The 14,938-nt window shown below is 40.9% G+C and overlaps 1 protein-coding gene across 2 annotated transcripts; it reads right to left on the minus strand.

Annotated features, from left to right (window-relative positions):
- Positions 1-1,960: 1,960 nt before the first annotated feature.
- On the minus strand, positions 1,961-14,867 carry OIP5 (Opa interacting protein 5; the record flags this gene model as incomplete). Of its 2 annotated transcripts, XM_082649546.1 has the most annotated exons (5): positions 1,961-2,056; positions 6,170-6,251; positions 9,706-9,828; positions 14,180-14,246; positions 14,477-14,867. In XM_082649546.1, the coding sequence occupies 5 exons, from the start codon at positions 14,793-14,795 to the stop codon at positions 1,961-1,963; spliced, it is 687 nt and encodes a 228-aa protein (XP_082505672.1). The 2 variants fall into 2 exon arrangements, with proteins under 2 accessions (XP_082505672.1, XP_082505673.1); XM_082649547.1 differs by lacking the exon at positions 9,706-9,828 and having other exon boundaries at positions 14,477-14,795.
- Between the last annotated feature and the right edge of the window lie 71 nt (positions 14,868-14,938).

Genomic DNA, 14,938 nt, shown 5'->3' on the forward strand with positions numbered 1-14,938 from the left:
AATCCCTATCTTACAAGAAGAGTTTAATTCTTCAAGTTCATGGCTAATAAGTAACCAAGCCACAATCTGAATCTAAATCATTTGGCTCCCAGCATGCTACATTGTGCCTCTCAGAAATGTAAGGGGAAGTATACTTTTACCCTTTCCTTTGTCACACATCTATATCTGAATTTTTTTCTAGAGTAAACATGTAATTTGTATTTGAGAGAAAAAAAATATGTAAAACTAGCCAGCTTAATTTGATGTCAAGTTCAAGCATTTAATTTTCTATTGAAAGTCTACCAAAACAGCAAATCCAGAGGTTAAGGAAAATAGCTACGTAAGAACAGCTTTTTAAAGAAAGGAAATACGTTGAGGCAGACATACCCATACACAATAAGAATCCCAGGATGATTCAATGTAGTATTAGTATTAGGTCTCATTCTTTAGGAGTAGAAAGAGCTTTTCTGGTACTGGTTGTTGCCAGAGGCTTCGCCCTTACTTAACCAAATTTTGCAACTCAAAAGCATAAAGCGAGCCAGAATTTTCTCTCTAAAATAGTTTTAAAGGAAAATATCCTATATGCAGTCTAAAATGGAAAGAATCTGCTATTAAATCTGCTAGCCACTGGGGACTCCCCTGGTGGTCCAGTGGTTAAGACTGCGCTTCCAATACAGGGGGTGTGGGTTCGATCCCCGGTCAGGGAACTAAGATCCCACATGCTGCGCAGCGCAGCAAAAAAAAAAAAAATCTGCTAGCCACATCGGAACCACATTAACTTCTCTGTGCACCACCACTAGGCTATCGTCTCTTGATTGTTCTAGTGCCAGCCCCTCCTTAGTGGTCTGCTTGCCGCCCTCCCACCCATTCTCCATAAGACAACCCTAATGAGGTTCTGAAAACGAAAATTTGATCCTGTCATAGGCCTCCTTTAAAATTCTTCAAGGTTGTTGGGATGAAAACAAACATCCTTCAGAAGGCCGATAAGACCTTGCATCCGCAGGTTTCTGGACACCGTTGTAACTCCTACAGGTCTTTTTAAGGGCCTTTGTATAGACTGTTCTCTTTGTCAGCTTATTAAATGCCTACTCATCTTTCAGACCACTGCTGAAACATTACTTCCACAGAGAGGCCTTACCTGACCCCCAAACCAGGTCAGTTACTTGCTATATGTGCTTATATCTCTATGTCCCTTTTCTTCAGAACCCTTACTACAGTTGTAATTTTAAATGTCTTCATGTGGTTATTTGAGTGTCCCATCTCTTGACTAGATTATAAACTGAGGATACAGAGTAGCTGTTTTTGCTTATCTTTCATCCCCAGCAGCTAGCATAATACTTTATATTTATTAAATGAATAATATGATGAGCTACTGAGCCACAGTGCTACATAAAGCAAAATAAAAGAAAGCATTTTGGTAAATGTTTGATGTTTTTATCATTCCTTTCATTATCATCCTGTTAAGCTCAGTTTACAACAGAAAAGGGAACGATAAATATATATTATGCAGTTAACTTACTGAACATAACCTACAGAAAATGTATGTACCCGTATTTCACATAAGAAAAAAATGATTTCTCAGTATTCATGACAGTTGCTCCATGTAGGAATAATAGTCAACATAAGTACAACGCTATTTTCAGGCCAAACATGCATCTTTAGATCAGAGCACTCATGGGACATTGCCTCTTAATCCCTAAATTTGCAGTCAAAATGTTTTCCGAAATAAATATTATGAAATTGATAAGCTAAAATAAATTCTTAAGACAGATAACTATGAAATCTGAACAGAAGTCTCCTTAGTTTCTCATCTTCCAGAAACAGCTTCACAAATCACTTGGAAAATCAGTCTAGAGGTAAACAATAAACCACATTTCCCATTCATCCTTGAAACTGAACTTTCTTGAGAAGTGATCAAACAGCACCTGTTGTTGAAGACAGCAGTAAGGCCTGAACATGATACTCAAGCTTTGATTCTGGATCAGTTTGTTGGCTTGGACTGGTCAGGAGTCCCTTCCTTCAGAATCTTGATGAGTGAATTTAAGCGAGTATGCGTTAACATTATCTTCTCTTTCAGCTGGGAAAAGAAATACATAGATTATCAGGGAATCTTAAAGTCTCAATCTGCTGGTTCTAGAAGCCACTTCAGACTTAAGCTAGTGATTGGGAGCTGGCAATACTGCAACACATTTCAAAAGGACATCTGTTCTATTTCTGAAAGAACTTTATACAACAAACCTAGAGCACAATAAGGTGACAGATAAAAAGTTTCATGTGGAAAAAGACCAGCCACTGCTGAGCATCACTGCTTCTAGTCTCCATCCTTCCTAGCCCTTATCACCAGTTTGGTGATAACTCCAAAACCTGGGGAGGAAGACAAGAATAAAGGGGGATAAGAAAGCTTGAAACAGAAGCATTAATCAGGCTTTCCCTTTTTTTTCCAGTAGCAAGAATTTTTTTTTTTCTAATTCTTTGTTCACAGTAACAAATGTCTGTCTTTAATATTCTGCTAATCACCTTCAAGAGTAGCTCTGGTTGTCAGATTTAGAACAGATGTTTGTGGTAGCTAATTTTCAATAGTTTTTTCAGCTTAGAATAGCTATATCTAGAACCAAACTTAGTGTTACTCAAAATACAACCTGTACTCAGACTCACAAAGTTATCATGGATAAGTCGTCTGTTGAAGTAAAAAAAAAAAAAAAAATTTCTGCCATAATTTGCATAGCACGAAATCTACTTTTTATGATCCAAGATACAAGAACACACAAAATTCATCAGGAAATTTTGCTTGAACAGGTCACTCTAGAGCCCATTAATCTTATTTGGGTGCTCTTGGACACAATGAATCATTTTTCTTACTTTAAAGATTTTTCTTCAGTCTTTAGCATTCAACATTTTTACTGTGTGTTGGGGTACAGTTCTCTCTGCATTTATCCTACCTGTGCTTGTTGAGCTTATAGACATGCAGATTGTCTTTTATCAGATTTGGGAAGTTTTCAACCTTTATTTCCTTGAACATTTTTTCTACTTTATCTTTCCCTTTTGTACTCGCATTACCAAAGCATATTTAGGTGTGCTTGATGGTGTCCAACAGGTCTCTTAGACTCAGTTAATTTTTCTTCATTCTTTTTTTTTTCTTTCTTCTTCAGATTGCAAATCTCATCAGTCTATCTCCAAGTTCGCTGATTCTTTGCCCAATTCAGATCTGTTCAGCCTCTCTGGTGAATTTTTCATTTCAGTTGTTGATTGTACTTTTGTGTTTTTTTTAATTTTACTTATTTTTTTATACAGCAGGTCTTATTAGTCATCAATTTTTTTTTTAAGTCATCAATTTTATACATATCAGTGTATACACTTCAATCCCAATCTCCCAATTCATCACACCACCATCATCACCTGCCACCGCCACTTTCCCCCCTTGCTGTCCATACGTTTGTTCTCTTGTTGATTGTATTTCAACTCCAGGATTTCCATTTAGATGTTGTTTTTTAAGCCCTTTTTAAAAAATTTATTATTATTTTTTAATCTTTGGCTGCGTTGGGTCTTCGTTGCTGTGCACGCGGGCTTTCACTAGTTGCAGTGAGCGGGGGCTACTCTTTGTTGCAGTGCGCAGGCTTCTTACTGCGGTGGCTTCTCGTTGCAGAGCATGGGCTCTAGGCACATGGGCTTCAGTAGTCGTGGCTCACGGGCTCTAGAGCACAGGCTCAATAGTTGTGGCACACGGGCTTAGTTGCTTCGCAGCATGTGGGATCTTCCTGGACCAGGGTTCAAACTCGTGTCCCCTGCATTGGCAGGCAGATTCTTAACCACTGCACCAATAGGGAAGCCCCTTTTGCAAATACTTTTAATTGCTGCTTTGAAGGCTGTGTCTGCTAAGTCCCAACATCTGGGCCTTTTCAAACAGTTTCTGATGCCTGTATTTTATCCTGTGTATGGGTCATACTTTTCTTTGCATGTCTCCTAATTTTTATTGAAAACCAGACATTTTAGATAACATATTAAAGCAACTTGGGATATTAAACATCCCCCTACCTCCACCCCATGTCCTGGCTTGTAGTGGTTATTTTTTGCTTATCTGTTTAGTAGTTGGCTTGACTATTTCAGTGATGTCTATTTCCCTCACAGTGTGCAGCTTCTGATGTCACTCCTCGGAGGACACAGCCTTGGAAATGTGCAGTCACCCTGGGATGACAGTGGATTTAGCAGGGCCTTCTTTGACTCTTTTTCCCTGAGCTCTGTGTAAACTGGATGCCTTTGTTGATATCACACCCAGCTATTAGCCTTCACTAATTGCTGGCTGACTGCTCTATTTTGACAGTGCCCTGGGACATAAATTGCTCCACAGTCTAATCCAATTAAAATCAGACCCATTTATACCGGGGGGGGGGGGGGGGGGGGGGGGTAGTCTTTAAGGCCAGTCTTCTTTTGTTCCAACCCCAGGAGGGCTCTTATTTTAGCTGTCTGTTTCCCTGATTTTCTCATAAATTTCTAACTTGTCCATGGTTTAGCTTATTGTTCATATGGACTATTAGCTTCCTCTTAATTGCTCACCACCAAAATCTCCATTGTTTTGGGTAGAATCCTTAGACTTGAATATCCCCACACCCTGTTCCAAATAAAGTTAGTTCCCTTAGGAAAGCTTCAGAGCTCTTTTTTTACAATCTACCTCTTAATATGGGCTCCCAAGCTGGGGTGGGGTAGTGTCTCTCAGAGTAACACCCCTGCTTTACCAGCAGGGTGCTGGGCAGAGGCAGTAGCTTCTGGTCTTCTCTGCTTGCATCTGTCAGCATGAAGCTTCTGCCCTACAAGCAATCTGGGACAAAAGTGACTGGGTTCCTAGTACTCTTAGCCTGTTGTGCCAGTGGTAGAACTTGCACACTACAAATGGCTGTTCTTGCCTAGAATAGAGCTTCTGATGAGAAATGCTGGCAGCCTGCCCCTCCTGGGAAGATACCACAGCCCTAAACTGAGAGCTAGGGGAAAAGGATCTCTGTGCTCTTGGCTGCGTTCGCCCAGATGGAGCCTCCCTCCCTCTGAGCTGGAGGGGCAAGGGAGGGAGGGAGTAGGTTGTGGCTCAAATGCCACAGGTTTTCACTGCTCTTACCAAGGTTTAGTAGATTTTCTTCAATAAATATCTCTTCATTTGCTTTAAGCCTTGAGGAAAATTTCCACAGACTTAAGATGGCTGTTTTCTTTATAATTTTCTTTGGTTATGGCTGTTTTGTTGGGGAGGGGTCCATGCAGCTCCTCAGGCCACCATTCTAGAAGTTATCTCCCATACAAATTATTTCTAACCACAGTATTTATTGACCCTGCTCATCAACTTAGTTGCTCAGAGCAAGGGTAGGCGAACTATGGACTGCAGGATAGCCTGCTGCCCATTTGTTTTAATAATGTTTTATTGCTACAAAGCTATATCCATGTGTTTATATACCATCTATGGCTGCTTTTGCACTACAATAGCAGAGATGAATAGTAGAGACTGAATGGTCTAGCTTAAGACATTTGTCATCTGGTCCTTTACAGAAAAAGTTTGCGAATTCCTGGCTTAGAACATGGTTTCATGAGCTTAGTTAGTTAATTATGCAAAAAAAGAAAAAAAAAGTCACTGTTCCCCTGTCCTAAAAGTTACTTAAACTTTGAAAAGTAAATGCCCTGGTTACTAAATGTGTAATTACCGAGGAATAAACTATTAACAGTGCTAAAAACAAAACCAACAGTAAATTCTAAGGTTGTTCTTCCCACGGTAGTAAAGTTATAGCCAAATTTCCACTAAGAATAAGCCAGCAAGCTACTGAAACAAAGTTTCTTTCTTCAACTGGAAACCATGAAACGCTAGTAAAGCCCATTTAAGTAAGAATTCTTAATGATGGTTTCAGCACTCTTTCTCCTCCAAGCTAAGCATGAGGTGCTTGCAAAGAGGAAAGACCTATGAAGGATGATGGTGTCCATACCCAGTAGAGAGGAGGAATAGGAATGTGGAGCTCAGCAGCTCTCCACCTCCTCCTGAACCAGACTTGACAATATGGCTTTACTATTTTGCTTTGTGTCACAAATTCAATAAGGAATGCCAAACCAGGTATAAAGAATTACTGGCGTATTCACCATTTCACTGCCCCTAAATTCACGGGTACAGATAATTAGGAATTGCCTATATTAAAGGAAACACACAACCATCATGAAATTTTACCTCTGCAACTTTTTCTGGTAGAGATACGTTGTGAATATCCATCTCAGATGCGTTTACTATGGCTTTTGTTTTTAAGAGGTAGCTAAATAGAAAATATAGAGAGAAAATATTAGTACTATACCACAGTTATAATTATCAAGGAACCAAACTTGCAATATCTGTCAAGCAAAGATTGCCTTATTGCTTATTTCCATTTCAAGATTCATAATGTATTTTGTAGGAAAAGTATTCTCAATAAGTCATCAGAGGGACTTCCCTGGTGGTACAGTGGTTAAGAATCCGCCTGCCAATGCAAGGGACATGGGTTCGATCCCTGGTCTGAGAAGATCCCACATGCCTCAGAGCAACTAAGCCCGTGCACCACAACTACTGAGCCTGCACTCTAGAGCCTGCAAGCCACAACTACTGAGCCCACGTGCCACAACTACTGGAGCCCATGCTCCACAACAAAGAGAAGCCATTGCAATGAGAAGCCCCCGCTGGCCGCAACTAGAGAAAGCCCGCGCGCAGCAATGAAGACCCGACGCAGCCAAAAATAACGCAAAAAAATATATAATTTTTTACATATTAAAAATATAAGTCATCAGAGAGACCCTGTGCCTCATCTCACCCCTTGCCAGCCCAGAATACATGATTTAAAATTATCCTAGGACAAACTAAAGACAAAAAACCAGGGTCATATGAATAACTGTGATAAGTATAAGCCTCATAACTCTACCAGTAGATGGTGTAGCACAGAAGAAAAGTAACCACAGTTGTGACAAATACTGTTGGTTGCCTACCCCAGAGCCATTCCTCAAGTTTTTGTTGCTAACAGAACCCAGAATTTGTTTAGGGCAGCAGTGTGTCCAGTCCTAAAAGATGAATCATAACTGTTCTGGGCCAACTGTGGCAATCTTATTCCCTACTGTCACATATTTGCTTTCCCAGCTTAAGGCAACCATGTGACATAGTTCTGCCAATGATAAGGAAATTTTTGCTGATAAAGAGACCATTCCCTGTGTTCCCACACTTACCATATCCTTTTTCTTCCAGTTTTGGATGCTTATACTTGCAGCATCCAAGAGGAAAAGGCCAAGAGGACCAGAGATGCTGACCCAGAGCCCTGTCATGGCTGAGCGACTAGAACAATCCTGGAGTGGCCAACTGCCCCACCCTGTACTTGTTAAATCCACTCTTTGGTTTTCTGTAACTAGCAACCAAATTCATTCTGATACACACAGACATAGATTTATCATATTCCCAGACTCGTGCTACCTATACTTTCCCTTTTTTTTTTTTTAATTTAATTTTATTTATTGACTGAGTTGGGTCTTCGTTGCTGCGTGTGGGGCTTTCTCTAGTTGTGGCGAGTGGGGACTACTCTTCATTGTGGTGCACGGGCTTCTCATTAGAGTAGTTTCTCTTGTTGCGGAGCACAAGCTCTAGGTGCGTGGGCTTAGTTGCTCTGTGGCATGTGGGATCTTCTCAGACCAGGGCTCAAACCTATATCGCCCACATTGGCAGGTGGATTCTTAACCACTGTGCCACCAGGGAAGTTCCCTAATTTCTACTTAATCAGAAAGAATATACTGACCTTTGAGTCCAATTCGTCATTTTGATTAAGAAATTACTTAAAAATCTCATAATGCTTTTCAAATTTATATTAAAAATTTTTGTTACTAAAAGCTTATTTCCCTAAGCAAAAACTCAATTACAGGTTGGCTGGAATAATTACTTAAAACTGTTTCTAAAAAAGATTCGAGGTTACGAATAGCACACACTTAGAGATACTTTTCCCTGTGTCTTTAAACTTAATTCTAAATAGAAATTATTTAAGAATGAACTAGAAATTGAAAGTAAAATATCAATCCATCTCAAGTACACATATCCTGTTGAAAATCAGCATTGAGGGACTTCCCTGGTGGTCCCCGGTTAAGACTCCACACTCCCAATGCAGGGGGCCCGTGGTTCAATCCCTGGTCAGGGAACTAAATCCCGCACACCGCAACTAAAGATCCTGCACGCCACAACCATCCACACGTGTGCCGCAACTAAGACCAAGTTTAGCCAAATAAATAAATAAATAAATGTTTAAAAAAAAGAAAATTGGCATCGAAGAACAAAGTGTACCTAATGCGCACTGAACAACCTCATGGCAAAGGATGGGCTTTATTTTTAAGGTTGTTTGTTTTTACGGAGTCTTAACCACTGGACCATCAGGGAAGTCCCCTATTTATAAGTTTTTTTTTTTTTAATATTTATTTATTTATGTGGCTGTGTCGGGTCTTAGTTGCGACACGCGAGCTCTTTGTTGCAGCACGCAGGCTTCTCTCTAGTTGTGGCGCTTGGACTCCAGAGTGCATGGTCTCAGTAGTTGCAGCACGCAGGCTTAGTTGCCCCGTGGCATGTGGGATCTTAGTTCCCTGACCAGGAATCGAACCTGCGTCCCCTGCACTGGAAGGTGGATTCTTAACCACTGGACCACCAGGGAAGTCCCCCCTATTTATAAGTTTTATTGCTCTTGTTGTCCATAGCTCAGCTAGAAACACCCATCTAAGCGCATTAAATGAGCAAAAGGAAACTTTCTGTTTTATGAATGGAAATTAAGCTTTGGAGTTAAGACATGGACTCAATTCTCAGCTCCTCCACATCTCCAAGCGCCAGTTTTCTTACATTAAGAACTCAGTAAGGGAAAAAAAAAAACAAAACACAAAAACTCAGTGAGGTAAGCATAGTACAATACCTGACACAAACTAGGCCATCAATGGCTGTTTTTGTTTCTAATAATCAAGAAGAGACTTTGATGGATGTTTCAGTTTGTTGCAATAACAGAAAAGCTTAAGTAAAAAGTAGAATTTATATTTAGAAAGACAAGAAATATCCAAAGTAATTCATGAGAAGGAACAAACAATAGGGAACTTTTTCTGACTTTATGAGGCCACATGGTCATTATTTTTTACTTTTCTTTGTGTATCTGCTTCATTCTTCTTTTTCTGTAGACAAAATTTCTCTGCATTTACATGCACGACATAGAAAATATCTACCCTAAACCTACAGCTTTCACTTCCCAACTTCAGCACCAGTTCCATCTACAGATGACCAATGTCTCTGGGTCTTTATTTCAAATTCTTAGGGTAAAAAGCCTGATTGGCTTAGCTTAGGTCAGGTCTATTCTTGATCCCATCACCTGGGAGTGGTATCACACAGGATAACAAATATGGCCACAAAGTCCCACACTATGGGAGGGAGACAGGGGCTAGGCACAAACCCCAAAAGTGTCTACTACAGGATTATTTTGCAAAAACTTACCTTCCAAAAGTTCTTGGAATGAAAGAATATCCTCTCAGTTATTCCATGGTATGATTATTAACACATGGTATGATTATGAGACATCCAAAATGATCATAATGTTATAAGACTATGTTTTGGTCCCATTGCCATCTTTTTTGTAAGAAACAGTACCTGGCTTTAGCATCTTCTCTGGTACAAACATTCTGCCTTTTCTGGAAGATGTTTTAAAATTTATTTGATAAAGAATATCTAAGTCTACTTACCACACCATTTTGTCAGTGGAAAGGCAGAAGTGACCTCTCAAGGCAGCAAGGGCAGCATGAGTAGAATACAGATGGAAACCAATGGGAATCTCACAGGAACTACAGAATAAAAGGTTGTACGTGCTGGGAGGAAAAAACAGGATTTGGGTTAAGAAAGAAAATCAAAGAACAAATACAAAATAACTCATGTTATGGACTCATTCCTAAAAAATAGGCTATGATAGGAATGAGACTGAGGAAATGTCACATTCAAGAAAGGTTAACTCAAGGGCTTCCCTGGTGGCGCAGTGGTTGAGAGTCCGCCTGCCGATGCAGGGGACACGGGTTCATGCCCCTGTCCGGGAGGATCCCACATGCCACGGAGCGGCTGGGCCCATGAGCCATGGCCGCTGAGCCTGCGCGTCCGGAGCCTGTGCTCCACAACGGGAGAGGCCACAACAGTAAGAGGCCCGCGTACCACAAAAAAAAAAAAAAAAAAAAGAAAGGTTAACTCAGATTATAGATACCCTTGTGGATTCTGGCCACAAAAGCAATCATGTGATATGTAACTGTCATTTCACTGAAGTAATTTATATCTGAAAGCAGAAAAAGAGCTAACAAATCAGATTAACATTTAAACAGGGACCTCCCTGGCGGCGCAGTGGTTAAGAATCCACCTGCCAATGCAGGGGACACAGGTTCGAACCCTGGTCCGGGAAGATCCCACATGCCGCGGAGCAACTAAGCCCGTAAGCCACAACTACTGAGCCTGCGTGCTGCAGCTACTGAAGCCCACGCACCTAGAGCCTGTGCTCTGCAACAAAGAGAAGCCACCTCACTGAGAAGCCTATGCCTAGCAATGAAGGGTAGCCCCCACTCGCCACAACTAGAGAAAGCCCGCGGGCAGCAATGAAGACCCAATGCAGCCATAAATAAATAAATTTATTTAAACAAAAAAACATTTAAACATATAAAACTACACATGACCATATAAATTAGCTACCATTAAGCCAATTTCCAGTTAAAGTAAAACAAATCGATTAGGGCTTATTAAGCAATTTATTAATAGAACTCAAATCAGGTTTTGTTTTGTTTTTGCAGATATAACAAAAAATTAAAAAATTACCCAGATAAAATGCAAAAGAAAGAAAATAAATCATATTGTCCTAGCAAGCTATTTTATTTTCCTTTATCCTTTGAAAGATTACTGGATGAGGAATCAGGAAACATGGATTTTAGTTCTAGTTACACCATGTAGGTAAGTCACTTACCTTATTTTCTGGTATATAAGACAAATCCAAATATTACAAAAAATATTTAAGAAAAAATTAACTGTTTCATCATTCATGTACTGAAAGCAATTTAGAGTGGTTTAGTAAGGGGAAAAAATTATCTGTATAAACATACTATATGCAGTAAATGAGTACTAATAAAGTATAATAATTGCATGGCTAAAAATAGATTCATGTCAATGGACACTAAAGACCAAGCAACAAAATATAAATTTACTGGTAAATGAAGTCCCACACCACACATGCAGTACTGTATTTTTGTGACTACATTACCAAAAAGCAAGCCATGAAATAAAGTTGCATTTTTATTAATTCCTAAGTAGGAATTAATTATATCAGACAAACCACAGTACCTATAGACAAATGTCTGTAGAAACTAATAAATGGCACAGAGCTGGGACTTCCCTGGTGGCGCAGTGGTTAAGAACCTGCCTGCCAATGCAGGGGACACAGGTTTGTTCCCTGGTCCGGGAAGATCCCACATGCCGTGGAGCAACTAAGCCCATGTGCCACAACTACTGAGCCTGCACTCTAGAGCCTGCAAGCTACTACTGAGCCCGCATGCCACAACTACTGAAGCCTGCATGCCTAGAGCCTGTGCTCTGCAACAAAGAGAAACCACCACAATGAGAAGCCCGTGTGCTGCAACAAAGAGTAGCCCCCGCTCGTCGCAACTAGAGAAAGCCCGCACGCAGCAACCAAGACCCAATGCAGACAATAAATAAATAATTTTAAAAGTGTCTTTAAAAAAATAAATGGCACAGAGCAAAATGTAAAGAGATCCCAAAATTATGCTTAGCATGTAACATATAACAAATATTTCATTGAATATTAGTCTGCTAATGGCCCAGGAATGAAGGTTTGCATCACACCAGGTAAAGAACTATGATCATCTGAGTGCCTGATGAAGGCAAAAGGAATACAGAATGGGTAGTGGAAGAGGGTAGTTATAAATACCAGCTATGACCATGTGACCAGTTACAGGAATGTAATTGTCATGAATATCTCCTCATTTTGTTATAAATAGGTTTACATATATATGTGCGTTTATGTTTTCTTCCCTTTCTTTTCCCTAATGTAACATAAGATGTACTGACTTTTTATTATAGTATTTAAGTATTAATTTTACATCAGAGTATTTAAGCCATGAGATATCAAGGAGAAAAGTAAGTATCACTTAAGGACTTTATCTCCTTTTCTGGAGGAGGGTTTAGTGCGTTTTTAGTTGTATGCAAGATAGCTGTAACATGTTAGGAAGAATTACGACCTTGTTATTGTCTTTATTTGGAGATTAAGTATGGGTTTAGGAGATGCATGTGGATGCCAGGTTAACACGTAATGATTAAATTTGTGTGTCAGCTTGACTGAGCCAAAGGGTGCCCAGTTATTTGGTCAAATGTTATTCTGAATGTGTTTATGGGGATGTTTTTGAATGAGAGTAATATTTGAATCAGTAGACTGAGTAAAGCAGTTTGCCCTCCTTATCGTGGGTGACCCTCATCTAATCAGTTGAAGACCTGAACAGAACAAAAAGGCTGGCCCTCTCATGAAAAAGGGGAACTCCTCTTGCCTGACTGCCTTGAGTTGCAACACTGATCTTTTTTTCCTGCCTTTGAACTTGAACTGAAATGTTCAGCTCTTCCTGGGTCTGGAGCCTGTTGGCTTTTGTACTGGAACTTACACCTTTGGCTCATGGATCTCAGGCCTGTGGACTTGGACTAGAACTAAACCTCTGGCTCTCTTGTGTCTCCAGTTTATCAACCTTGTCTCTTGGGACTTCTCATCCTCCATAATCTAGTGAGCCAATTCCTGACAATAAATCTCTTCCTGCTGAGTCCCACGGCTCTCCTTATTCCAAACACATGGAACTTTCTGTCCAGTGTTTTATAAACCATCTAGATCTGTACTGTCTATTAAGAATGCAAGCCACATAAGTAATTTTACATCTTCTATTAGTTTAGCTTCAAAAAAAAAGTAAAAGAAACAGGTAAAATTAGTTTTAATATATTTTATGCTACCCAATATTCAAAAACATCGTCATCAAGGGAATTCCCTGAGGGTCCAGTGGTTAAGACTCAGCACTTTCACTGCCCTGGGCCTGGGTTTGATCCCTGGTCTGGGAACTAAGATTCCCACAGCTGTGCAGCGTGGCCAAAAACCAAAAAATTAAAAAAAAAAACCCATGTAATCAGTACTTTTAAATTATTCAATGTTTGGGGCCAAGTTTTCAAAATCTGGTGTGTATTTTGCACTCACAGCATACTTCAATTTAGAATGGCCACCTTTTAAGTGCTCAATAGCCACCATGTGGCTAGTGGCTACAGTACTGGACAGCACAGGTCTAGCTAGATGTGCTTCCCTCTAAGAAGATATTCAGAGAGCTTCTGCCTCTGGCCCCAAATGAACCAGTTCCAAGCAGGCCATCACTCCTTCCCTCTCTGTTTCCTTTGGGTGGGAAGAGGACACTCCTGCAAGGATAGGGAGTGTCTTTCAGTTAGGTAAGAGGAGCTGCAGAACTCTTCCTGATTACTGAGTACAGCAACTAAGAATTCCTATATGAACTCTATTTAACATTAAAATTGAACCAAACTGTGGTCAGAATGAATTGTCTTGCTGTTAAAACCAACACTGAAAATTGAGTAGCTTTGTACTACTGAATTCAACTGAGTACTTTGTTGTTACTTGTAAATCACACTACAGTCAAGATGCAAAGTTTACCAGGCAATATTCAAGTAACTTTCCAACTGTGTTTTTCCCCAGGTTACAGCAGAATTAGTCCTGCCATAACTTATTACAAATTCCAGGTTAAATGAAAACTTGTAATTCCTAGTTATGTCAAAGGATTGTAGTTTATGGTAAGTGATTCTCACTATACACTTAAAGGTAATTTTCTTCTTTTTCCCCTACTAGACATAACTTTCTTAAACTCACTTCACTTGCACAACCCACTAGGGAGATGTGGCCCTCATAAAGACCTTAAAACCCTCACGCAAATATCTTTTCCATTTCATTAATACATCAAGTTCGTACAAGACTCAGGTAAAGGGAGCATCCTTCCAATACATTGTATGGATGAAACAGACTTTTATTCTAGTGCAAGATAGGAATAAACTATTTTCTCCTCGTACAAGTCGGTTCCACGCTCCTCAGTCTCATTAAGTCAGGGAATGACTAGAGATCTATCTGCAATTCTCAGTACGTACCTGCCTTTGAGCGAACCGTCAATGCCAACTAGGAAGGGAGCCTCCAAAACTACATTATTTGTGACTCCTAGGAAGACAAACACGGGTCAGAAAGACTACCTATGAGGCATTGAAGGGAAAAACTCTCCCCTCCAGAAAGACTCATCATGGCCACAAAAATCATGAAAAGTGATTCGCCCCCGACCCCTGGCAATGGAGTTAATTTCCTTCCAAATTTTCATCCCGCTTTCCTCCCAGCCAGCTCCCAGCCACCCAGTAAGAAAGCGGCAACGCTTCCCAGACGCCGTGCCCACTCACTGGAGAAGACCACGGCTGCAAGGGACCGCGACAGGTTCCAGGCGAGGTGCACAGAGTCAGCGAGCACGACGTGGCACTGCGCACACTGGAACACAGCGCATCTCTCGGGCTGCAGCCACCATGGCAGCCGCGGGCCGGACGGCTCCTCCGGCCCCAGCCCGGCGGGGCCGAGTGGCGAAGACCCTTTCACCACCTGCGTGTCCCACTCCATGGAAGTCGTAAGAGAAGGTTCATCAATCGTCTTCTTAGCGCCATCACAAAAGTCACCCCGCGGCTGCTTTGCAAAGCGCGAGCGATGCCTCCGCGGCCTAGCCGCCATCTTCCTGCAGCTGGCGCCTCAGTTTCAAAGACGCACCATGCCCCGCCCCAAGCTTGGTTCCTGGGTCCTCATTGGACAACGTGAGCCGGGTGGGGCTCTGCCGCGCACTCGTTGCCTGGACACGCCGTTTGGCGCCTTCGTGT

Source organism: Grampus griseus (assembly GCF_964374135.1).
Source record: "Grampus griseus genome assembly, chromosome: 2".
Taxonomy (NCBI): domain Eukaryota; kingdom Metazoa; phylum Chordata; class Mammalia; order Artiodactyla; family Delphinidae; genus Grampus; species Grampus griseus.